Source organism: Dama dama, chromosome 12 (assembly GCF_033118175.1).
Source record: "Dama dama isolate Ldn47 chromosome 12, ASM3311817v1, whole genome shotgun sequence".
Classification (NCBI taxonomy): Eukaryota; Metazoa; Chordata; class Mammalia; order Artiodactyla; family Cervidae; genus Dama; species Dama dama.
This window is the reverse complement of record NC_083692.1, coordinates 37939961-37964664: the sequence shown is the minus strand read 5'-3', so window position 1 is coordinate 37964664 and position 24704 is coordinate 37939961. Positions and strand designations below refer to the sequence as shown.

The 24704-nt window shown below is 38.3% G+C and overlaps 1 protein-coding gene across 2 annotated transcripts in view; it reads left to right on the top strand.

Annotated features, from left to right (window-relative positions):
• Positions 1-13252, top strand: part of SLC30A4 (solute carrier family 30 member 4) — a 40569-nt gene extending 27317 nt beyond the window's left edge. For both annotated transcript variants that reach the window (XM_061157063.1, XM_061157064.1), the window contains exons 4-8: positions 3036-3189; positions 4638-4839; positions 5652-5757; positions 6526-6660; positions 7277-13252. In XM_061157063.1, the coding sequence (XP_061013046.1) occupies positions 3036-3189; positions 4638-4839; positions 5652-5757; positions 6526-6660; positions 7277-7431 (752 nt within the window). In that variant the 3' untranslated portion in view covers positions 7432-13252. The remainder of the gene's footprint in view (positions 1-3035; positions 3190-4637; positions 4840-5651; positions 5758-6525; positions 6661-7276) is intronic.
• The last annotated feature ends 11452 nt before the right edge of the window (positions 13253-24704 follow it).

The window sequence follows — 24704 nt, the reverse complement described above, 5'->3', positions numbered from 1 at the left end:
CTAACTACATTCTACAGATCCATCCATAAATACGTGAGTACATACTATATGCCAGCCTTTCTGCTGAGTGCGACAGTAAATGTGACATGGAATGTAAAGTAGTCATGTCCTTACGGGGCTTAGAGCCTAGACTTGATATGGTAGTCTCTCCATAGCTTTGTGTATTTCAGTTGGTTTTTCTCTCTTTCTTATTGCTGTGTCTCCTTTAAAGTATGTTAATTAGTATGTCAGGAATAGGTGATTCATAGTTTTAAATAGGAGTTGTTGTGTTTTTTGTCTTATTCTAACATCTGTTGATTCACAGAATTTTAGAGTGTTGGCTACATTAATGAGATGTCTTTGGGGAAACAGCTTATTTTACTGCCAGATAGTTTTCTGTGTTGCAATTTATGAGGTAGAATAAAAATGTATCAAAGTCCAAACTGCCTGGGACCTTTGAGCAATGAGTTGACCCAGATAACAATTTTCCAGGTTGTTTTAACTTATAACACTTAAAGGTTTAATATTTGATTTCTTAAGACAAATTTCATGTATTTTCTTTCTATTATTGTTCTGAGTGTCAACACTAGTTTTATATAATAATTATTTTTAAATGTACTTTACATTGCCCTATTTTAGTAATTTTAAAAAGATATAAAATGATTTCTACTTCTTACTCACATGGTGGAAAGCATGTATAGTGGAACATTATCCCTGTCTCCTAGCCACCCATTTCCTTCACAATCTGTTTTTATCAGTATTTTGTATATTCTTCCAGAGTTTGCATGTACAGATCATTATTTATATATTCTCTTTCTTTTGGCAACAAATGCTAACATATCATATATACTGTTGTGTACTTTTCTTTTTTCACATAGATGATTCCTCATTAAAACATTAAGAGCTCGATTCTTTTTTCAGCTGCATAATATTCCATGCTACAAGGCTCCTACTAATCACTTTTTTTATTGTTTTCACTTGTTTGCTATTATATGTAATATTTGATAAATAGATTCTTAACATACCTCATTTTGTACACATGCAGGTCAGTTGACGTGAGTGTGTATGTCATTCCTGGAAGACGAATTCCTAAGTCAAAGTGCATTCATGCATACTTACACGCCTTTAAAAATGGGTTTGTTTTTCTTTAGTCTAAAGACAAATGTGTTTAAGTAAAAATTTTAAATTTTTCAAGCGTTACAAAAAAGAATAAAGTGAAAAATAAATTCCCCAAGCACTCAGTCTCACTTCCCAGGTATACATTTTCTTGTCAGTCTTTCCTTGTGATTATCAATTTGCATGATTTTTTTTCCTTTTTATTTATTTATTTGGCTAAATATTTATTTATTTGGATGAGTCAAGTCTTTGTTGCTACATGAAGAATCTTTGGCACACAAACTCTAGTTGTGGCGCGTGGGCTCAGTAGTTGTGGCGTGTGGGCTAAGTAGTTGTGCTTGGGCTCAGTAGTTGTGTGTGGGGTTAGTTGCTCCAAGGCATGTGAGATCTTAGTTCCCCATCCAGGGATCGAACCCGTGTCCCACTGGATTGCAAGGTGGATTCTGAACCACTGGATCACCAGAGAAGTCCCTTTTTTCCCCTGTTTTTTAAAATATAAATAAACCAACAAGGACCTACTGTATAGCACAGGGAACTGTACTCAATATTTTGTTATATTGGGGCTTCCCCAGTGGCTGAGTGGTAAAGGGTCTGTCTGCAATGCAGGAGACAGAGGTTCGATCTCTGGGTTGGGAAGATACCCTGGAGGAGGGCATGGCAGCCCACTCCAGTATTCTTGCCAGGAGAATCCCATAGACAGAGGAATCTGGCAGGTTATGGTCACAAAGAGTTAGACACAACTGAAGTGTTGGACACAGCTAAAGTGACTAAGCATAAGAGAAGAAAACCTGAAGAAGAGAGAGAGATATATATATATATATAGTACCGTACAACTGAAACTAACATGATATTGTAAATCAATTATAGTTCAATTAAAAATACCTATATATATATATATATATATATATATATATATGACTATGGCTTCCCATTATGTATATACCATAATTTATCCATTAAGTTCCTTATTGGTGGGCATTTAAGATGTCTCCAGATCTTTTTTTATACTACAGGCTAAGCTACAGTAGAAAATTTTATAGATGTCTTTGCATACATATGGATGTGTTTCTATTAGATAGATTTTTAGAATTAAGGAATATATGCATTTTAAAATTTTGTTAGTTTTACTAACTGCTCTCCAAAAAGATAGTTTTATTTTATGCTTCTATCAGTATGTCTTTGCTAACTATGGCTGTTAAACTTTTTAACATTTGCCAACTTCAATTCAGTTCAGTTCAGTCGCTCAGTCGTGTCCAACTCTTTGCGACCCCATGAATCGCAGCACGCCAGGCCTCCCTGTCTATCACCAACTCCCAGAGTTTACTCAAACTCATGTCCATAGAGTCGGTGATACCATCAAGCATCTCATCCTCTGCAGTCCCCTTCTCCTTCTGCCCCCAATCCCTCCCAGCATCAGGGTCTTTTCCAATGAGTCAACTCTTCGCATGAGGTGGCCAAAGTATTGTTAAGGGGCAAAAAGGAATTATTTGAATTTCTTGTATTATGGTTGATTTTGATGCCTGTTTCTTTTCTGTATATTACTATTTGTGTCCTTTACCCATTTTTCTTATGGGTTGTTTGCTTTTTTATTGATTTGTAAGTATATCATCTATGGAGAAATTAGTTTGTGGCCAAGTATGTTACAAATTCTTTCTCAGTTTTTTTCATTTTGTTTGTAAATATACTTTGACCCAAAAATATAATTTGACCCTAAAGAGATGAGAAGGAGGTGGGGAGTGGTGGGAATGAATTAATAGAGGATCCAAAGCAAACCACTAAACAATTTTTTAAATAAGAAAAATAACATGACAAAAATAATATAATGCCTTTATCTCCTTAGAGGAAAGAAGATATAAATTAGAGACTGTACAGTATTTAGTATGTATGAAGTATAATAGCCATTCTGCAAATATATTTATTTTTTATATTTTTCCTTTCAGAGGTTCTGTCAGCTATGATTAGTGTGCTGTTGGTGTATATACTTATGGGGTTTCTCCTCTATGAAGCTGTCCAAAGAACTATCCACATGAAATATGAAATAAATGGAGATATAATGCTCATTACCGCAGCTATTGGAGTTGCAGTTAACGTGATGTAAGCTGTATTTTTTAAAAAATTTAAGAAGCTTTATTTTTTAAAGCAGTTTTAGGTTCACTGCAAGCACTTCTCATATGTATGCTATCCCAACACATGCATAGCCTCCCCCATTATCAACATCCCCCACCAGAGTGGTACACTTCTTATTAATACAAGCCATGAGCTCTACACTGACACATCATTACTGCACAGAATCCATAGTTCACGTGAGGGTTCACTCTTGGTGTTAAACTCATTCTATGAGTTTGGACAAATTTATAATGACACTATCTACCATTATAGTATCACAATCGATATTGTGTTCACATTAATATTTTCAAGTACTGTGAACTTAGAGACTATTGTGTATGCATTCAATAATGTGCAGTGATATTTTAATATATTTTGAAGTTTTATAGTACATTAATTTTTCTTCTAAATGTTAATAAAATACTGTTGTGGAATCATATAAGTTTCTCATGGGTTTGCTCAGGTATACTGAAGTTTGACTAATAATCAGGAATTTAAGTAGGACAAAGTTTTTAAAATAACTTTTATAGTATTTTTATTTTAATAAGTTTTTCTAGCTACCAACTTTTTCCTAAAAACTACAAAATCTTTAATACTTACTTAATCATTTGGACCAGGGTTCAGTAAACTTTTTCTGTAAAAGGACCAGATAATAAATATGTTAGGCATTGACAGCCTCTTTTACATATACTCAGCTCTACTGCTATAGAACAGAAGCACCCACATTTAGTATGTAAACAAATGAGCATGGCTGTGTTCCAATAAAACTTTATTTGCAAAAGAAAAAGGAAAAAAAAATGTATAAAAACAGGAAGTGAGCCAACCATGGTCTACAGACTCTGGTTTGCCAGTCCCTGTGCTAATGGCCTCCATTCATACTTGGAGTAAAATCAAAACATTTTACCGCAGCCATTTTGTTAGATCCTGTGTACCTCTCCAGCTCACCTCCTGGCACCTTGGTTACTTTATTCTAGCCACAATGGCTGTCTTGCTTTTTAAAGCACATAGAGCGTATTTTCATCTTAGGGCCTTTGCGCTGGTGGTCCTTCTGTCTAGAACACTCTTCCACCACTTGCTTCCTGACTTCATTCAAGTCTCTACTCAGAATCCTAGCGAGGCCTTTCCCCATCACTCCCCATCACTCTCCATCTCCTGGCCATGCTTTACTTTCTCTTCAAAGCATTCACACTGTCAACCAGTACATTATGTATTTATTTGTTAATTCTCGGCCCTCTCTCCTGGAACATAAGTTCCATGGGGATATGTCTGCCTTACCACTATTTTGACCCCAACACCTAGAATAGTACTTGATACATAATAGGCACTCAAATATTAATGAATGAGTTTCACGTTGCCTCATTAGTGCCTGACTAGTAACAAATATTTTAATCAATAATACTAGAAAAAATAATAATCTTTTCTTTTATTCTTAACAGAATGGGGTTTCTGTTGAACCAATCTGGTCACCATCATGCCCATTCCCACTCCCTGCCCTCAAATTCTCCTACCACAGGTCCCAGATGTGGACAAAACCAAGGGCAGGATAGCCTGGCAGTGAGAGCTGCATTTGTACATGCCTTGGGGGATCTGGTACAGAGTGTTGGTGTGCTAATAGCTGCATACATCATACGATTCAAGGTAACATAATCGCTAATTCTTCTATTTTAAAATGCTATTTAATTTCAACATTAAAAATGACTGGACTTCCCTGGGAGTCCAGTGGTTAAGACTCTGTGCTTCTAATGCAGGGGGCATGGGTTTAATTCCTTTTTGGGGAACTAAGATTTCACATGCTGTGCGGCTCGGCCAAAACGAAAAACAAAACTAAAGGTGACGACTATCTTTTATTGGTATACTAGACACCAATGCCAGTCCTATTCATTTTGCATTATGCAAACATACATGAACTATCAGTATCGCTCTTTTATTAGCACCAGTCACAATAGTATCACCTCAAGGGATAACTTATCTATTGGTTTTGGTGGTGCTTTCACTAAAAAACTCAATTTTAAGCTTTGTCACTCAACTACTAGGTACTGGAATATATACCGGAATGAAAATACAGAGATCTGAGTTCTAGTGTTGGCTCTGGCTGTAATGCTTTGACCTTAAGCAAGTCCCCCAGCTCTAAACTTGAGTTCCCTCCACCTTAATACGAGGGGCTTAAACCAGACGGATGGCTGCTGAAACTCCTTTCAATTCTGATAGTCTGTGGCTTGTGGGTGGAAGATTTAGAGGAGGCACAGAGGAAAACAGTGGAACAAATGGCTAAACTTATGGAAATGGGTTTCACAAAGAACAGTAGACATTTCTCGATTGGCAATATCCAAGTTTTAAAGAAATGCTCCAGTCCTGCTAAAGAAGGGACAGAGTATGCCTTGCTTTGCTTTTCAGACTTGTTTTATGTCTGTTTGCATTTAATCACACAATTTTGATTTGTCTCTTTTCAGCCAGAATACAAGATTGCTGATCCCATCTGTACCTACGTGTTTTCATTACTTGTGGCTTTTACAACCCTTCGAATCATATGGGACACAGTAGTGATAATTCTAGAAGGTAAGCTCTCTGTTATCCCCATTGTGGGTTTATTATTTCCCTAAATCAGATTGGGGCTGTTGGCAGGAGGGATTCTCTAGGGTAGGAGTCATGTCTTTCTTTTTACTAATACTTATTAGTCTATATACCACCTTACATGAAAAAACATACAAGAATCAATGCACTCTCCCATTTATTACCCATTTGATCTTTATAATAGCCAAGAAAAGTAGGCAAGGCAGACATTATTATCCCCATTTACCAATAACAAAACTGTGGCACAGTGGGGTAACATAACTTCACTAAGGTCATGCTGCTAATAAACTGTGGAGCTAGGACAAGAATGCAACTCATGATTCTTAATGTAGTTATGTGTAGTAATTCATGTATTAAGTCTGTAATTCCCATTTAACTTGCTATTTCAATTTCCAACATTCCTGCCTTACTGATACTAAGTATAAGCATGTAACCATGAGTTCTCAAAAGTAGGTTTATCATCATTGTATGTTCCTTTTTCTTTTTCATCTATCCTAGCTTATTTATTAAAGTATTCTGATTTGGTTGACATTTCTTTTTGGTGTGCATTTTTTAAGTATTTATTAACCTCTTGGGTATATCCTGCTATATATATATGCATAGTTTATCTTAAAGTTTTAATATAATTTAAATATTATTTTAAACTGAATTAGGTAAACCCATTTGGTTTCTTTTCTTAAAAAATGTCATATTAGTGATATATAACTTTTTTCTTAAAATAGCCTTTATTTATAAATTATCCATTCTGAATAGGTGTACCAAGCCATTTGAACGTAGACTATATCAAAGAAGCTTTGATGAAAATAGAAGATGTACATTCAGTGGAAGATTTAAATATCTGGTCTCTCACTTCAGGAAAACCTACTGCCATAGTACACATACAGCTAAGTATGTTGCTGACGGTAAATGCTGGGGTTGGTGGACTTCTATCTTTGGAATTTAACAACTGTCCTTAGGAGTAAATAGGAAGACTTTTCTGCTGGAAAGATTTATTTTAAGGGAAGGGTGAAGCTCTTCAAAAGGTGAGTTGCAAGTCAATATAATGATAGCAGAGCAATCATATTCTCTCTGATGAGATATTACAGATTGATTTTTTGCCTTCAGATGAAAGGCATAAAGTATATTTACCATGTTTTTTCTATATAGAAAAAGCTAGACTCTATGTTTTTATTTAAACATTTCACAGATTGATGCTTTTTATTTTTTATCAAAATAATACATGCTTCTGGCTTTTTTAAAAAGACTACAAAAGATGAAAGACTTGCAGTTGATGTCTAGTGTTCTTTCTCTACGCAAGAGTGGACTAGAATAATTGGAATAAGAAGAAGTCGTTCTGGCTTTGTGAACTGAAACACTTCTCTAAAAGAATAGCTTCAAGAGGGTAGAATTCAAACTAATAAAAACATGTACACATAATAGTATGATTGTTTTTTTGCCCCTTATCTTGTTCACTAATATGTAACTGTGTGCAGTGAATAGTAATGATATTTTCTTGATATTGCAGTTCCTGGAAGTTCATCTAAATGGGAGGAAGTACAGTCCAAAGCAAAGCATTTATTATTGAACACATTTGGCATGTATAAATGTACTATTCAGCTTCAGAGTTACAGGCAAGAAGTGGACAGAACTTGTGCAAACTGTCAGAGTTCCAGTTCCTAACTGTGTATATACGGGAGACTGCTGCCTTATTTATCCTGCAGTCACAGATGTGAGAGCAATAAATGCACACCTGAGTGAGAAATGGAATCCCTGACAGCTGTGTCACTATCAAGCACCAGTCTCTCAAAACAGACACTCCAGCCTGACAGTGCTAGTTTCTGTTTAATGGTAAAATGAGACTTCACCATGGTTCTCATATGAAGATGTTTCTAAAACACTGTTTACAGGATGAGACATGACTCTACAGATACCTCATAGAAGACAATCCAAGACCATACTTCACTAATTATGACAGTACATGTCTTAAAAGAAAGCATCAAGAATTCAGTATTTGCATTTAAAAATCCTTTTTAAAGACCATTTTTATATCAAGCCAGTGCTGGAAAACTGTTTTTTTTATTATGTAATCTTGAACCCAGCTTCTTGAATTTGACACCCAGCTCTCTTTTTACCAAAATTATTTCTCAAAGTACTACTAATTATCCAGAGAGTGGAATAAGCATGTATTCCTAGAGTTTCAGGAATGTTTTATTTCACAAATAAGTTCAAATCTTATTGTTATAATTTGTAATCAACTATTTCCAGATAGTACCGGGTTTTGTATGTCAAAGTTAGCATTTTTGGTTATTTGTAATCTTATCAGAATCAAATATTAACATATTGTGGCCACTGATTCTAAATTGTTTAGGAGATATTTTCTGTGTTATTCTGAATAGCAGAAGTGAATCATAAACTCAAATTATAATATGATACTTTGCAACAAAACTTAGGAGTGAGAATGGGGTGTGGGGTTTCAGATTTAAGTCTTCCTGAAATCACTTATTCGTGGAATTATTTTAAGAACAGCAAGAGACTGCAGAAGGTAAACAGTGACCCTCTGTCCTTTTAAGAACTGCCTCGCCTTTTGTACAGGAAGTTTGCTTGGCACCTTCCTTCCTGCTTCCATACCAGTTAATCCGTGGGAGCCCTTTCAGGGTAGAACTCTGGGAAACTTAAGTTTCAGCCTGCCCTCCACCTCTCATGTGTAGACCAACCACCTTCCTCCAGGAAGAATTTTGGATCAATGGTATGGGTTAGGGATTCTCCATGGACTCCAGAAATCCTAGGATATAATTTTGAAGTTTTTCCAATAATAGTATCATAACAGAAATGACCAGAGGGATTGGGGGAAGATATTACTCTGAGAAGACAAAATTTTCAAGGGTCTTTGACCTTGTGTGTTCTTGTATTTTGAAGCAGGGGAATGGGGATGGACGTTAAATCTGTTGTGGGAAGGCTAAGCATAAAAGTTTTCAAAGCAGAGGCAACTAATTGGTAACGATTGTGTTAAAGAGGCAGCTGTGAATATTCATTTTTCATTTTGCAACTGTTGGTTTTGAGATTATCTTTATGCATGTTAGAAATCCATTTTCAAGAACAGTTTCTTATACCAAGAACAGATACAGTTCTTTGACTCCTCAGAATCAGAGCAGAGCAGCAGTGTACCAGGCAAGTTGTGAACTGAAATCCTAGATGGGCATGCAGATGACTCCTGATATAAACGAATAGGACACACACTTTATCTTTCTGCCAAATACCTCTCTATGTAATAAACCTAAGATAAAACCTGGATTTACCCCAAAATTTATTGTTGACTGTATCCAGTAAAAGGGTTGATGAGGATTAATGGTTCCTAATAAAACCTTGTGTTTGTTGAATTGAATATTAACTTTATGAGAATCTTACTGTGAATATATTTAAAATAACGATTTGGATTTTTCAAAAATTCCAGTAGCACATAAGCTGTTGAAATCAAAATAAATATAAAATTAAAATATAGAGGGCAAGTAAGAATAAATGAGAGGCATTTCAGTGGACATTTGGGCACTTGTAGACTTTGAGCACCTAGCAAGAGAAGGGAAAAGAATATGCATTAATGCTAATTATGCTAATGGATTTCCCCATATTTGCAAATTGTTCCTCATAGCTACCCAGCTTGTTTCTTATAAATTTTCCTTTATCTTAAATAGCTATACCTGACTTTTCATAATGACCCATTCCTTGGAAAGTTACTTGATGAAACAGTCTGAAATACATTTGAGGATTGAAAGGATCCTTTTGTAAAATGCAAAGACCAAAAACTTTTGTAAATCTTATAGTGTTCTTAAAATGAGAAACATGAAGTTTTCCTATGCTTTGCTTTTTGTAGCAAGGACTATACATCACTGGGAGTGTAAGATTTGAGGATCGATAGATTTAACTTGTAACTTCATAAGATCCACAGAGAAGGATATAAACTTAGCATATACGACCAAGAATTGCACAGTTGGTCTGTCCTTCCCCCGCCTAGTTACAGCCCATAGTTACACTCCTCAGCCAGCTCTCAAAAAGGGCTCTCCATTGTCCAGCAAAGGCAGTGGCTGTATGTATGAACACCTAGCATTAGGAAAACAGATCACAACATAAAAACTGGACAATTCTTCAGTGAGGTGTATTTTAGTTATCATTTGCAAATAATCAGAGTTACTTATGTGTATAACCTGTGTTTCACAGCTTTGGCCAGATGCAGCATTTTGACTTTTATGGCCTATTGTTTCATTAACAACCATGCTGCTTTAGAAATATAGCATGGGGAATATAGTTGCATAAGGCATATTTCAGAGGGCTTTGAAATGCAGAACCAGAAGCGACTGAATTCCTCCATATATTTTGCATTAGCTATTCCTTGTGTGACATGAGCCTGGATTTTCACAACTTGCAGCTCCCGTCAGTATTGTTTGCGACATCACTGGATTTCTTATTTCACTGTTTTCCATTTTGGGTGCTTTGTTTCCAGTTCCTAAAACTAGTTTTCTGCTCATAGGAGTCTCAGTGTTCTGGTTCTGTCTCTTGAGCCCAGGTGTCCTCACGGAGTGTTTGTCTTCAGTAGAATTTTCCCAGAATAGACACAGGATCAGATATATGAGCTTCCCTTTCATTTTAATGTGAGGAAAAACCATCCTTCAGAGACAAAGCACCACTTATAAATGTGTTTCTGGGTAGGGTAGTGCCTTTATTTAAGCTGCTGATTGTTCCTGATCCAAATTTCTCTGCACGCCGAGTTTTATGGTAAGTGTGGTAGAAGTAGATGCACTGCACAATCACAAGCCAGGATCACTGCTAAGATTCAAACAACCACTCTTACCACAGAGAAGCGTTCACTTCTGAAACAAGCACAATTACTGTATTTTCTAAATGTATTTTCTTCAGTTGGTTCAATGAAATAAGGTGTTCTTATATAGAATTTGAGCCCCTTTGGAATAAGGTTTTAGACACTTTTGCTGTTGCCTCTGCCTTACGTATATTATAGTAAATTTAAAGTTACAGAATGTGTTCACAAGACTAGTTCATCGGGTTCAGTTTGTCTTTGAATCAAGCTTCACTTAGGAGCCAGCTGGGTATTATTAGTCACAAATGTATAGTGACTGACACTTTGTTGTATGCTCTGTTGAGGGGAGACCAGCTTAATCCCCAAATTGTTGATTATGCCTAATGTCTCTCTGACCACAATATCATTTGCAAACCCTGGCTACAGATCTGTCCTGTGAATCCCACCAGACAGGGCTTCACATTTATGTTACAGATCACTAGCCAGGGATATTGCTTGTGATGCCAGTAGGAGCACACAAATTGTAGAGAACTATCATGGGAAGTCCTCAGTGTTAAATTGTGTGTGTGCCCCTCTGTTACACATTCCAGCCAGCCGGTCATTGAATGCTCACTTTCAAAAGATTTAACCCATTCTTCTAGTCACATTGTGATGACCAACAGACATTTTCTAATTTTTGGTAAGATTGGAAAACACTTAAGAAGACTTTCCCAGTTAAACCTATGACAGTGTCAATTTAAACATTGCAATTAAGTATATTCTGAAATAACTGCAACAAAATTGAAATGTGCCAGTATGTCAACTTTGCACCTGAAACATAATGTATATTTGGAAAGCTTATGCTTCTCTAAATAAATACATGTTAATAAGTAAGCCATATCACACTTTAAGAAATTGTATATACTTTCCCATATACACTTTCAGAAACCAGGTATTTTGCATAATGGTTGATTTTTAGAAAGATTTTGAAGCTGGAGTCTGTCCATGTAATTTAAAATCCAACTATAGTATATGTATATGTATATGTACTGAATTTGCAATCTTCAAATTGTAATTTCCTATACATTTATTAAAGTATTGTTTTGCCATGTGGTTTATTAAAAAAGTGAAAGTGTACAGTGCCTTAAATTTCTAGGTATTTAAAATCAAATAATCATAGTAGGCCTCAAAATGTAATCTTCATAGAAAGAAAAACATTGGAAAATAGATTTTAAGCTATCTAGTTTTAGAATCTCTAATTTAATGGCCTCTTAGATGTTTAAGAAATAAACCTGAAGAAAATCTTCCAGAGAGGATAAAAGAGAGATTGAAATAACCTTTATCTTTTTATATCTGTCACTTCTTAAAAAATTTTTTTTGGCCATGCTACATGCAGGATCTTAGTTCCCCAACCAGGGATGAACCGGGACCCCTGCAGGGGGAGTGGGGTGCCCTAACCACTGGACCTCCAGGGAATTCCCACATCAGCCCCTTTTGATGTCCCTGCAGCCCAGCAACAACGGCACAAAGGAAAGAAAGAAGCTGCTGTGGGAGTCAGTTTGGTGAGGCCCATTGGAAAGTGAGCTCAATGCCCCAAGGACCTCCAACCGTTGCAGACCAGGGCTCAGACACCACACCTCACTGGCCCATCTGCCACAGTCTGTTTGTATGGCCCAAGTTGCTGAGGGTGGTTTTCTCATTTTTTAACGTTGAAAAATCATCATAATATTTCATGATGTGAAAATTACATAAGGTACACTTCAGCGTCTGTAAATAAAGTTATTGAACACAGCCACACTCCTTCAACCACAGCTGCACTCATGCTACAGTGGCAGAATTGAGTAGTTGTGACAAATATATTTACTGCTTGTCCCTTCATAGAAAAAGTTTGCTGGCCTCTGGTGTGCCCTGTTGTATCATTTTAGGATCATAACAGTATAAATGGGTGCAGCAAGCTCTCAACAGAGCCCGCTTGGAAGTTCCTGTGATTGGTTGATCTGACAGCTAACCAAGTCACCAAAAGATCTCCCTTTATCATTTTTCTTTTCTTTATCGCCCTTGGAGTCTGGGGCCAAAATATAGAGAAGGAGTAGCAAGATTTCAGTTACCATATGTTCTACATAATGTTCAGCAGCAAAGCCATTATCTACAGCACCATGGTCACTAGCACCATTTAAGAATACTTTTCAACATAAAGCTTATTCACCTGAATTTTTAAATTTTGCACATAAATTATTACCAAAAAAATGAATGAAATAAAAATATATACATGTTGAATACCTTATGTAGTTGGTGCCAACTGGGAGCTCACAAACAAAAAGATACCATTTTATCTGCTAAGTAAATTGAAAATTGCTTATAAGGCTTTTAAAACAGTATGTTCTTTAAAGTTTTTCAGGTACCCAGCTAGTAAAAGACAACTATTTTTGAAAATAGTAATACAGTTTTATATGTTATATTAGTAAGCACTTATATGTTACATACTCTTTGTGACATACTCTTTGGTCTATTTCTATTTTTTTGATGTTTTATTTTTGGGGTTCATGTCATATATTAAAATAATCCTAATTTGGGGTACCAATCTTATAGACTTGTTTATGTTAAACTTTCAGCCTTACTTAATATATTAGAATAATATTTTTTGGTTATATTTCAGTTCCAACTATGATCTATAATTGCTATAAGCTGTGAAATAAATGAAGCATATATAGAAAGTATGAAGCCTGTGACTAAATATCTGTTCATGAGTCATGGAGATAAGATGTTTAAACCTCCTAAAATTATAAGGTTCGGTGAAGTATCACCAATGAGCTCATCATTTTCAAGCAGCATTTTGGTTTAAGGCTCTCATGTGATTTCAACAGAACATAAACTGTAAATTTGGCCTGTGGGTATTACCAAACATGAAGATGATAGTTTGTAAGTTACCAAACAGCTTCCGTGTATCCTGTCCTGGACTTTTCAAAGACTTATTCTGGTTTGACTTTTAAATTCCTATTGTCTGGGTTTCACTTCCCAGTTTCTGCATATTGGTTTGTGGGTTGTTGTGGTATTTTTGTTTTTGTTTTTTAAAAAAAAAAACAAAAACACTTTTGTTCATTTTAACAAAATCCTGACAGTATGGAGAAGATGTGTATGGGTAGGTTTTTCTCCAAAATATATTGAGGTATTTCTTGTTAAGAGTATAGGATTTTTTTTGTTGTTGTTGTTGTTTTTTTTTTTGAAAGAGAAAGAAAGAGTGGCTTTATTACTTTGCCAAGCAAAGGGGGAACACAGTAGGCTAGTTCCTCAAAAACTGTGCTGCTGGAATTGCTGGGATATTTTTAAATAGGAAACTTTTACAGACTTCATGAAGCAAGGCTAGCCTTAGAGCAAGACTGTTCCCTTGACTAGGACTGAGGAAAGTCAGTCTGTCCGCACGTTCTCCTATCACCATTCCCCTATATCCTTTCCAGAAGAAACTTGCCAACAGCATAAAGGAAACAGGGATATATTTACCCTGTTACCCAATGTAACAGTGATTACATTGAATGTTTGGCCTCAAACTTCAGAACTGGGGTGAAGGTAAGAGTTTCCTGGACTTCCATTCACTAATCTATCATATTCAACTGTGAAAGCTCCAAGGCAAATCCTAGTTCCAACAGGTTTTTTAATCAGTTACAGCTTGACCAAAGTTTCAGTATTTTCAGAACATGAGCATATTCCATCCTCTCTTTGCTTTTTTGTGTAAGAACATTTTCCAAAGCCCAGAATATTTTTTTTAATCCCTAAGACAAAGTATTACAGAATGTAGAGTGTTTTAATCATTGATCTATATATTTGATCTTAGAAGCAGTCTTGAATTTAAGATGACATGGTACTGAAATCAGAACATTTCAAAAAGTTGGTTCTATTGGTTGGAAATTTTCTCTTTTTCTAGACTAGGTTGAGACTTCTTCCAGATGCTGATTTCATAATCATTCAACTAAATATTCCTCTTTGAAGGCCACCTTTGTACCACTGAACATGTTACAGAATATAGCATGAAACACCTATGTATTTTTTAAATTAAACAGGAAATTAAACTCTATTATGTTTTTGGAGAGCATGTTGGGTTATACTGTCACCCCTACAGATAGATCCCACTCCCATTAGAGATGGCTTGAAAAACTGTTAGGATGAAATCCATCCTTTGGGTAAAAACACAAAATCCTTCTAATTGGTGACTGCTTACTGCCATTCTACCTCCCCTACATCAGCCAAACTACAGTCAGCTCTTGGTTGATGGGAGAAATAATGATTGCTAACATGTACCAATCCATTACTGTCCTTCAGACACTGTACCATGCACTTTTTTATGTATCATTTAATCCTCATGATGGTCCTCTGAAGATAATTATAATCTTCATTTTGCAACTGAAGAAACTGAGATCAGAAGAAATGAAGTGACTTGCCCAAAGTCCCATAAGTAAAGGTAAAGCAGTAATTCAGGAACAGAAATCACAGATGACTCCTAAATACAGTTATACACATGTAATACAAAAACATGTAAACATGTAATACAAAAGGGATGCAATATAAACTAATGCAGTTAAAAATCACAACCAGGTTTTAGATAATAGGTGTTTAAAAGTCAGAGAAGTATAATAGTTTAGGGAACGTTCAACCTTATACAATTACCTGCATGGTTAGCAAGAAAGCAGCCAAAAGTTTACTGTTTGTTAATTGAGTTCCTGTGTTCTGAGGTACCAGGATGGCACTGAATCACGTCCCAGCATATCCCCTTCCCTCGCCCTTCCTCTCATTCCTCAGCCCTCACAGATTGGGAAGGGCTGGGATCCAGGCCACAGGCCACAGGCCTTGGACTCCTCCAGGCCTTCTCTCTGCAGCCAGCCACTCCTTTAATGTCAGGACACTGCATTTCCCAGTCCACAGTTGGCCTTGCTTGTGAGGCGGGAAGGGGAGGGAATTCCATGTTACAGTCAACATACCATGGCATCTATTGGTCACAGCAGCCCCCCAAATCTTAATTCATTCATGGTTTGGGTAGGGGAGGAAGGGGTTAAATTAAGAAGGGGCTGTACCCACCAATCGGCCATCACCAAGACAGGATAGAGACAAAGAAACAGCTCAGAAATGCTGCATAGAGAATGTGAACCCACAGGAAACAAAACACAAGCCTCTCGTAATTCATAGAAATTTTCAAGAAGAGAATGAACTTCCCACAAGTCATGGAATTATGGGCTAAAGTTGATCTCATCTTGGTTGGGAGTGGGTAAAATCTGGTTGTTATCTGGGTTAGTTACTAGGTAGCTCCAAACCAAACAGATGCTCTCATTGTGAGCTCGCACAGAGGCAAAGTCTCTGACAGACGGTTTACATTACCATCCTGGTTCTCCAGAAGAATGGGGGAAAATCACTGAACTTCTCTGTGCCTCAGTTTCTCCACCTGCAGAATGGGGACAATAAGTGTCTCTACTTAATGTGACTTTTACAAGAATTAAATGACCAACATAATCAAAGTTTTAAGAACACAGAAAACTCAAAACATTGGCTATCCTTATTACTGTATGTTAATTTCTTCACAAATGCAGACTTAAAAAAAACTGAGCATTGCATCTTGCACACCCAGAACAAGACAGACTTTCTTATCCTCTGCTCCTTCATCTCCTTCTTTATCTGGAAGACCTTTTCCTCAAGCTGTTTACCTCACAAAAATCAACTCATCCTTAAAGACTCCTCAGGCATTATCTCTTTCAAGAAGCTTTCCTTGCCTTCCCTATAAGGAGCCCCTTCTCTGGGCTTCCTTGGTGGCTCAGACAATAAAGAATCTGCCTGCAATACAAGAGACCTGGGTTTGATCTCTGGGTCAGGAAGATCCCCTGGCAAAGGAAATGGCAACCCACTTCAGTATTCTTGCCTGGAGAATTCCACGGACAGAGGAAGCTGGCAGGCTGCAGTCCATTAGGTCACACAAAGTCAGACATGACTGAGCGACTTAACACACACACAACTCTGTGCTCACCTCCCTCATTCTGTCACCATCACCCTGGAAAACCACCACTGTCTGATTACCCACAAGCCCCCTGGGTGGGACCTAGGTCTGCTCTTTGAATCTCCAACGTTAAGAGACACCGCAGGGCTGCATAAATGTTCCCACAGTTGGAAACTATACCATCATCAAATATCAATTTATACACAAAAACTTTTTTAAGGAACCCTAAAAATCCCCACCGCCAATGTTTTAACCTCTTCTCTGTAATGTCACTGAAACCCACTCTTCTATAAAAATTTTCCAGATGGGCCATCTCCCAATGACAAGTTGGTTTTTTATACTTAGGATATGTGTAATTCTACTACAGCTGTGCAAGTATTTATGGTTTTATCTTTTTAAGACTGCAACAGAAATTAGACACTTTTCTGAAACACCCAAGACAGTTATGCAATTAATTGCAACTAAACTGGTGCTAACAACCAGCAGTTTTTATCACTTATAGAGCCTGATAATCTCTCTTGGAGTCCAATGCAGTGGTAGAACTGAGCTGGTTCCTGTTAATTCTAGTCTTCTTGATGGCAGTTTGTTTTTATAAAAGACTTTTAAAAAGATGAATTAATAAAGTGATTATTTTCAGCATGGGGAACAGCTCAGGCTACTTTCAAAGAATCAATGAATTTTAAATCAGTAATCTTAGTGTTAAAGCACGTGACCAAGTATACAAAGTACACTGGATTAAAAGGCAAAAGAACCAGTTCTGGTTCCAGCTTTTCTATACATATTTCATTTGACAAGTTACTCTGTTTTTCTATGTCTCAGTCTGGCTATCTGAATAATAATAATAGGGACTTCCCTGGCTGTTCAGTGTTTGGGACTCTGTGCTTCCACCACCAGGGGTGCAGGTTTGGTCCCTGGTCTGAGAACTAAGACGCTACATGGTATGGCCAAAAATAATGATAATAATAATAATTGTTATTATTATTTTTAAAACACTGATTGAGTACTTAGGACTGTATATACCAGGCATTGTTCTAAAAGTTTCAAGTATTTATTTTTTCTTAATCCATTTCATGTAGAGACATGCTCATTTTCATTTGGGGTAGTTAACTGTTCTAAAAGCTTTTCATGTTCTTGAGTATCCTACCAAACAAACCTATGAGTTATTCTCATCCCATTTTTACGGGTGAGGAAGCTAAGACAGGGAGAGGTTAAGAAACTTGCCTAAGGTTAGCTAGTAACCTTGAGCTGGGACTCAAATCCAAGTGATCAGGCTCCAGTATCCATTCTCTTACCCTTTATGATGTGATTAGAGCTGTAACTGGCCACATGGGTTATCAAGTGCAATATTGTGTGGTGCTCTCAGAGGGTCAGAAGGGCTTGGGCTGACTGTCCTGGGCCATTGCAAGAACCCACCTGCATGGGTGGGATGGACGTGGGAGAAGAGGGACCCAGCAGGACTGTGCTTGCTTCATCGGTGATTGTCCAGCTGGATGGACAGGTTACCGTAACTCTGACCCCATGTCTCCCAGGACTGCCTGAGGCTCTCTAGCAGGTTTTGCAAATAAAAGACCCCAAGGGGCTATGCTCTTCGTGCCTCTTCTCTCGTACACTTTGTGGGTGAGACACTAAGGAGAGACAGCGTGGTGCAGTGGAAAAGAGAGGGCTTGGATCCTGCCTGCAGTCAGTTCAAATTCAGCTCTGTGAACATAGGCCCAAGGTGGGGGCCTTAGTTCCTACAGAACAACTCAACCGTATGTGTCAGATTGGTGCGCGCAGCCCTTGAGGAGGAACCAGGACTCTGTTAAATTGCTGCACCATTGTTTCTTGAGGGGCTTCTGAGGTGGCAAGTGGTAAAGAATCCACCTGCCAATGCAGGAGACATGGGTTGATCTCTGAGTCGGAAAGATTCCCTGGAGTAAGGAAATGGCAACCCACTCCAGTATTCTTGCCTGGAAAATTCCATGGACAGAGGAGCCTGGTGGGCTACGGTCCATGGAGTCACAAAGAATCTGGCTCGACTGAATACGCACACACATTGTTTTTTGACTGCTTTTCCTTTGTTTCTGCATTCCCTGTCTTCCCTAACTAGGAAGTCCTTGAATCTGCCCTTTGAAACTAAAGGTCTAGGAGGCTGAAGCCTTTTTCTAGTAACAGGAAGGGGGTGGGCGGCATGGAGGAGACTGTACCTGGGAGGGCTCCACAGGGTCCTGCTAGCTTTCAGTCTCCCCTTTGATACTCCTCAATCCTGAGGGGACAAGTGTGGGACAAAAAAAGAGAAAAAGTTTTGGTTGGAGAGGTTAATCATAAACTTGGCCAGTGTACTCGGTTTTAGGGGGACTCAGTTTCATATCATCTAGGAATATCATCTTAATCATCTTTCATGCCAGTAATTGGAACTCTTTTGTCTAGCTGAGTTCTCACTGGATCTGCAAGACTGGGGTTTAAGATTTTATTTTTTTAGAGAAGTTTTAGGTTTATGGCAAAACTGAGAGGAAGGTAAGAGATTTCCCATTTACTTTCTGCCCCTACACATGCAGAGTCTCCCCCACTGTCAACATCCCCTCACCCCAGAAAATAGCCTCTTACTAGCTTTGAAGGGACTACTTCAAAGAGTTAGGGGAATAGCCAGTATATATATGTGAATTTTTTGGCTGGGAAATACATGTATCCAGCATACATTTTGGTAAAAGATGACTGCTAGTCACAAAGAACAGACATCTCCAGTTAATGTTTCTCGTGCTTTTCTATGTCTGAGAAGGTGCAAGAATCTGGAATCATTGAAATTCTTCCTTAGATATGCATCTTAACTATCAGGGACTGGTGTACCCTGTTTTTCCATCCTGAATTTCCCTCAGGGTGTTCCGTCAGTGAGTGCTGACTTAACCCACATGACCAGATTGCGAGTGCTGCTTTGTTCTTTTTGTTTATTGTTGTGGTCACTCACTAAGTCCTGTCTGACTCTCTTCGACCCCGTGGACTGCAGCATGCCAGGCTTCTCTGTCCTTTACTGTCTCCTGGAGTTTGCTCAAACTCATGTCCATTGAGTCACTGATTAACCTATATTCCTAATTTCCCCAGTGGTCCAGTGGTTAAGAATCTGCCTTCCAATGCAGGGGATGCAGGTTCCATCCCTGGTCCAGTAACTAAGATCCCACATGCTGCAGGGCAACCAGGCCTGTATGTGCCACAACTAGAGAAGGCTACTCACTACATCAAAGAGCCTGCAGGCCAAAAAGGAAGATGCAGTGCAGCAAAAAAACAGAACAAAACAAAAATCCAAAAACAACAAAAGACACCTATATTGACACATCATTATCACCCAAAGTCCATACTTTAGAGTTCATTCTTGATGTACATTCTGTGAGTTTTGACAAATTTATAGTGGCACGCATTCACCATTAATCTGTGCTCCGCCTATTCATCCTTCCTCTGACCCAACTCTAGGCCAACACTGATTTTTTTTTACTGTCTCCATTGTTTTGATGTTTCCAGAATGCCATATGGTTGGAATCACATAGTACGCAACCTTTTCAAGTTGGCTTCTGTCACTTGGCGATATGCATTTAACTTTCCTTCATGTCTTCTCACGACTTGATAGCTCCTTTCTTTTTAGTTCTGAATAATGTGCCATTGTCTGGATGTACCACAATTTATTTATCCATTCACCTACTCAAGGACATCTCAATTGCTTCCAAGTTTTGACAATTATGAATGACAACGCTATAAACATCCAAGGGCAGGTTTTTTGTGTGAACACAGTTTTCAGCTCCTTTGGTTAGATTCTAAGGATTGTGATTTGCTCGATTATATGGTAAGAGTGAAAAGTATTAGTTGCTCAGTTGTGTTCAACTCTTTGGGGCCCCATGGACTGTAGCCCACAAGGCTTCCCTGTTCATGGAATTCTCCAGGCCAGAAAACTGGAACGGGTAGCCATTCCCTTCTCCAGGGGATCTTCCCAACCCAGGGATTGAACCCAGTCTCCTGAATTATAGGCTGATTTTTTTTTGTTTTACCGAGAACAGATTGTAAGTTTTTACTCTGTTGACCAACCCATCCTGGGAACTCGCCTCCTTCAGTCTGTATGTATTCCCTCCTGGTTCTCCTTTCACTTCTCTGCTGCTTCCTCTGGCTGCCTTACTTTCTCCTTAAATATTCCTTACACGCAATGTGGCTTGCACATAGTAAGCACTCAGTAACTATCAATTTCCTGCTCTGACTCCAAATACTCCTGCTCCAGCCAGGGCCAGCCCTCCCGGTGGCTGAATGGACTGAGGAGGCTCCAGAGACATTAAACCCTCTGCTCTCATGCTTCTTCTAAGAGATGCCCAGCTCTTGCTGGCAGATGCCTAGGGAAACTGCAGCTCAAGGGCACCACTTCATCTTAGCAAGAATTAAAGGTGGGAAAAGTGAAAGTTCTTGTCCCTTTTAGGATACAGCTAGTTCCTTATTTTCATTGGAGAAGACCTGATGCTGGGTAAGACTGAAGGCAGAAGAAGAAGAGGGCAACAGATGGTTAGATGGCATCACCGATTCAATGGACATGAACTTGGGCAAACTCCGGGAGATCGTGAGGGACAGGGAAGCCTGGTGTGCTGCAGTCCATGAGGTCACAAAGAGTCGGACACGACTTGGTGACTGAATGACAGTTCCTTCATTATCAAAACACAGTTCAGAAATAGGAACCAATGAAACAAACAACTCTGCCACAAATCCCCAAATTATGGAAAATGTATATTCAATGAGTAGAAGACAACAAAACTACACAAAGAAGAATCACATTTAACAAATTCTGCGAAGGAATATGGATGAGTCTGTTAGGAAAAAATGAAAGCTGATTCATGTCTTTCACATCATGCTGCAAAAATTCCAGATCAGGATATTCTGTGGAATCATATAAAAGATAAATGGGTGATATAAAAACTTTTTGCTCAAACGCATTAGAGAAAATTTGGCTACTGTGTCCTTCACCTAGAAATACACATTTGGCTCTTTGTTCACTAGTGCCTCATAGTTGGTGCTCAATAAATATTTTGTTCAATGAATAAACTACCATGTTTATGATCTGATAAGTACTGTAGTAAAGGAAGTTGTTTAGTTTTTGTCTAATTCATTGTTCCCCAATATTCGTTGACCATGGAGCCCCTTCAGAAAATGCATTAACATTAAAAGAGATAAAAGGAAACTGATTTGGGAAACACTACCTAGGGGAAATACACATTTACCTTAATTTAGGAAGAAATATACATATGTTAGGCAGTCAGACATGAGTGGGTCCATGCCCTATCCTGAACCGAATCATCTTTCTCTCCTCCGCCTGGACTCTGGTGATGAGAAGACCTTCTTTCTTGTGGCCAAGGCCCCCTGCTAGGTATGCAGGCATATCATGACCAGGCAAGAAAAAAACCACCAGCACACATTGGCACACAAGCACCAAGACCTAAAAGGTGACTCAAAGTAACCTGGGCTTCACCGTGCTGTATGTGTAATAAATTAGCACTGCAGCTTTTGACCCCCACCCCCACCCCCATGGGTTCCCCGGGGAAAGCAGCAGCACACTAGGAGAAAAGCTATGTAACCTAAAGCTAACTATCAACTTGTCAGTCAGATGACACGGGACACAGGGAGGCACCCCCACTCCTAACACACCCAGCCCTGCCCCATGCCCCACGCCGGGCTGCTGCTGGATTCCAGACAGCCGGATCGCATCCTTCCTTGAGCGGGTACTTTCCCTTTTCCTTAAAACTCTTGCTACTCAAAATGTGGAAACAACATAAATGTCCATAAATAGATAAAAGAATAAAGCAAGTGTGGTATATACATACAACAGACTGTCATTCAGCCTTTCAAAAGCAGGAAATTCTGCCATACGACAACATGGATGAGCCCGAAGGCAATCATGCTAAGGTGAACAAGTCAGCCACAGAAAGACAAATACATGATGCTGCTTATATGGGGTATGGAAAACAGCCAAACCCATAGAAACAAACCACAGAACTGTGGCTTTCAGAAGCTGAGGAAAGGGATAAATGCAGTGTTGATAATCAACAGTTGAAAAATTTCAGTTATGCAAGACAGATAATCAGTAGAGATCTGTTGAACAATATTGTGCCTATGGATCATGATATTGTTATTTTACACTTAAAATTTTATTGTGTTAAGTTTTTATGTTAAATGTTAAGTGTTCTAACCATAATAAAATAAGTAATTAAAAAAACCATCTTGCCAGCACCTTAATCTTGAACAACTGGCCTCCAAAATTCTGAGAAAATAAATTTGGTGTTTAAGTCAAACAAATAAATAAACAAATAAACCTTTTGTTACTTAAAACTCCTCCATGTCCCTGAACTGAATCCTTTCCCTTGAGAGAACAAGAATCAAGGAAATCACCATTCCTCTGGTGACATATATATTATTACTATTAAAGTAATTTTTTTAAAGTAGATGAAAAAAATGGAAAGGTATAACCACAGGAGCAGTCCAGTGTATTACAAAAGAAAATAATAAAAATTAAGATGGAAAAAAGTAACCATGAATGTCAGGAAGCATTTAACAAAAGGCTTCCTGTGTGCTGTTTTGGATCTGTCAGGAACCCTCTGGCCCTTATTGATTCTTGAATATTCAGGAATTAAGAGGAGAGGCACGCCTTTTCCGAGGCTGAGGAATCCAGGCATTTCTCATTACAGTGATAAGTACCCTCTTCCTTATTATGAGCCAAATGGTAAAAGGTGATCGTTTGCAACTCTCTCTTTGATAGGGATCATCTTATGTTTTGTAAGTCTGAAATTTTAATCTTTGTCTTTGCTGAGAATAACCACCTTGTAAGACAGTATATATGCCCACGCCATGTTGATTAAAAACACCTTTGCTCCATCAGAGCTTTGGTCTCCGTGTCTTTCTATTCCTTCTCTCTTTCTCTCTCTCTCTCTCTCTTTCTGGCTAATTGCTTGGAGCGCGGAGGCCCGCTGAGCTCACTTTCTTGCCCGGGCTTCTTAGACCCTCTCGAGAAGGTGCACTGTGCCTTCACCCACTCGAGAGGGCGCCCGGTGCCCACGTGCAGCAGCGCAAGCCCTAAGCACAGGGCTCTATTGGCTTTCCGCGGAAACCAGGGGATAGCAGCCTCTTTCTCTCTCTTACTCTCGGAACCACTAGGTTCCGGTCCATTAAAGGACCAACAAGCGCTATCAGCCTCTTTCTCTCTCTTACTTTCTTATCCTCGACTCCGGACCACCAGGTTCCGGTCCATTAAAGGACCAACACATGAGAACTGGAGAAACTGTGATAATTGTGACAGATACAAATTTGCTAATAAAATATATAAAGATCAAATACAGATCCATAGAGAAAACAGGCAGAGAAAACACTAACCAGCCAGTATGTATAAGAGGGAATTATTATTAAGCATTTTAAAGGAAAATGTTTAGTTTCACTAATAACTAAGGAAATGTAAATTAGTCCACTTCCATACCATTTTGCCAATGTTAAATCTACAAACTCTTAAATCCCTGTTTTAGAAACGCACACTTTGGAGCATTCTTGAGTTGCTATGGGTTGATACAGTCAACCCATACAGTTGTTGATAAAACAAGACATTAAAATAGCCATGCCCTTCGACCAAATTATTCTACTCGTGAAAATTTCCCCTCTGGAAATTCTTCAAAAGTAAAACAAACAAACAAACAAACAAAAAAACCCAAACAAAATGTTTGCCTAGGGCAAGAATCTGAGAGAAGACAGCGAAGCAGACCGCTAGTGGGAAGAATCTGAATTACCTGGAACCTTTTTGCAGCCAACAAATGTTCTCTCTTTTCCCGAGTTTCTGATACCTTCCTTCCACACTTTTGCCTATATTATACTGGTTAGGAATCCCACTCTACCTTTCCACTTTTAACTATTTTTATTTTTTAATTTTATAAATGAAGGGTTAAATTATTAACACTTAGTTAAAAGGTGTTATTTTTAAAGTGCTCAAATCAAAGATAAATGATCACAATGTGGTCACACCCATATAACCACCAGGTCAAGAAATAAAACATCATCAGCCCCAGCCCAGTCCTGATCTCTGCCTCCATCCTCCACACCATCATCCTGACATCCAACACTACAAAATGACTTACCTCTTTGACTTATACAATCATTATCACAAAGTAGGCACTGTTTTATGTCCAATTTCTTTCAATATTACATTTGTAAAAC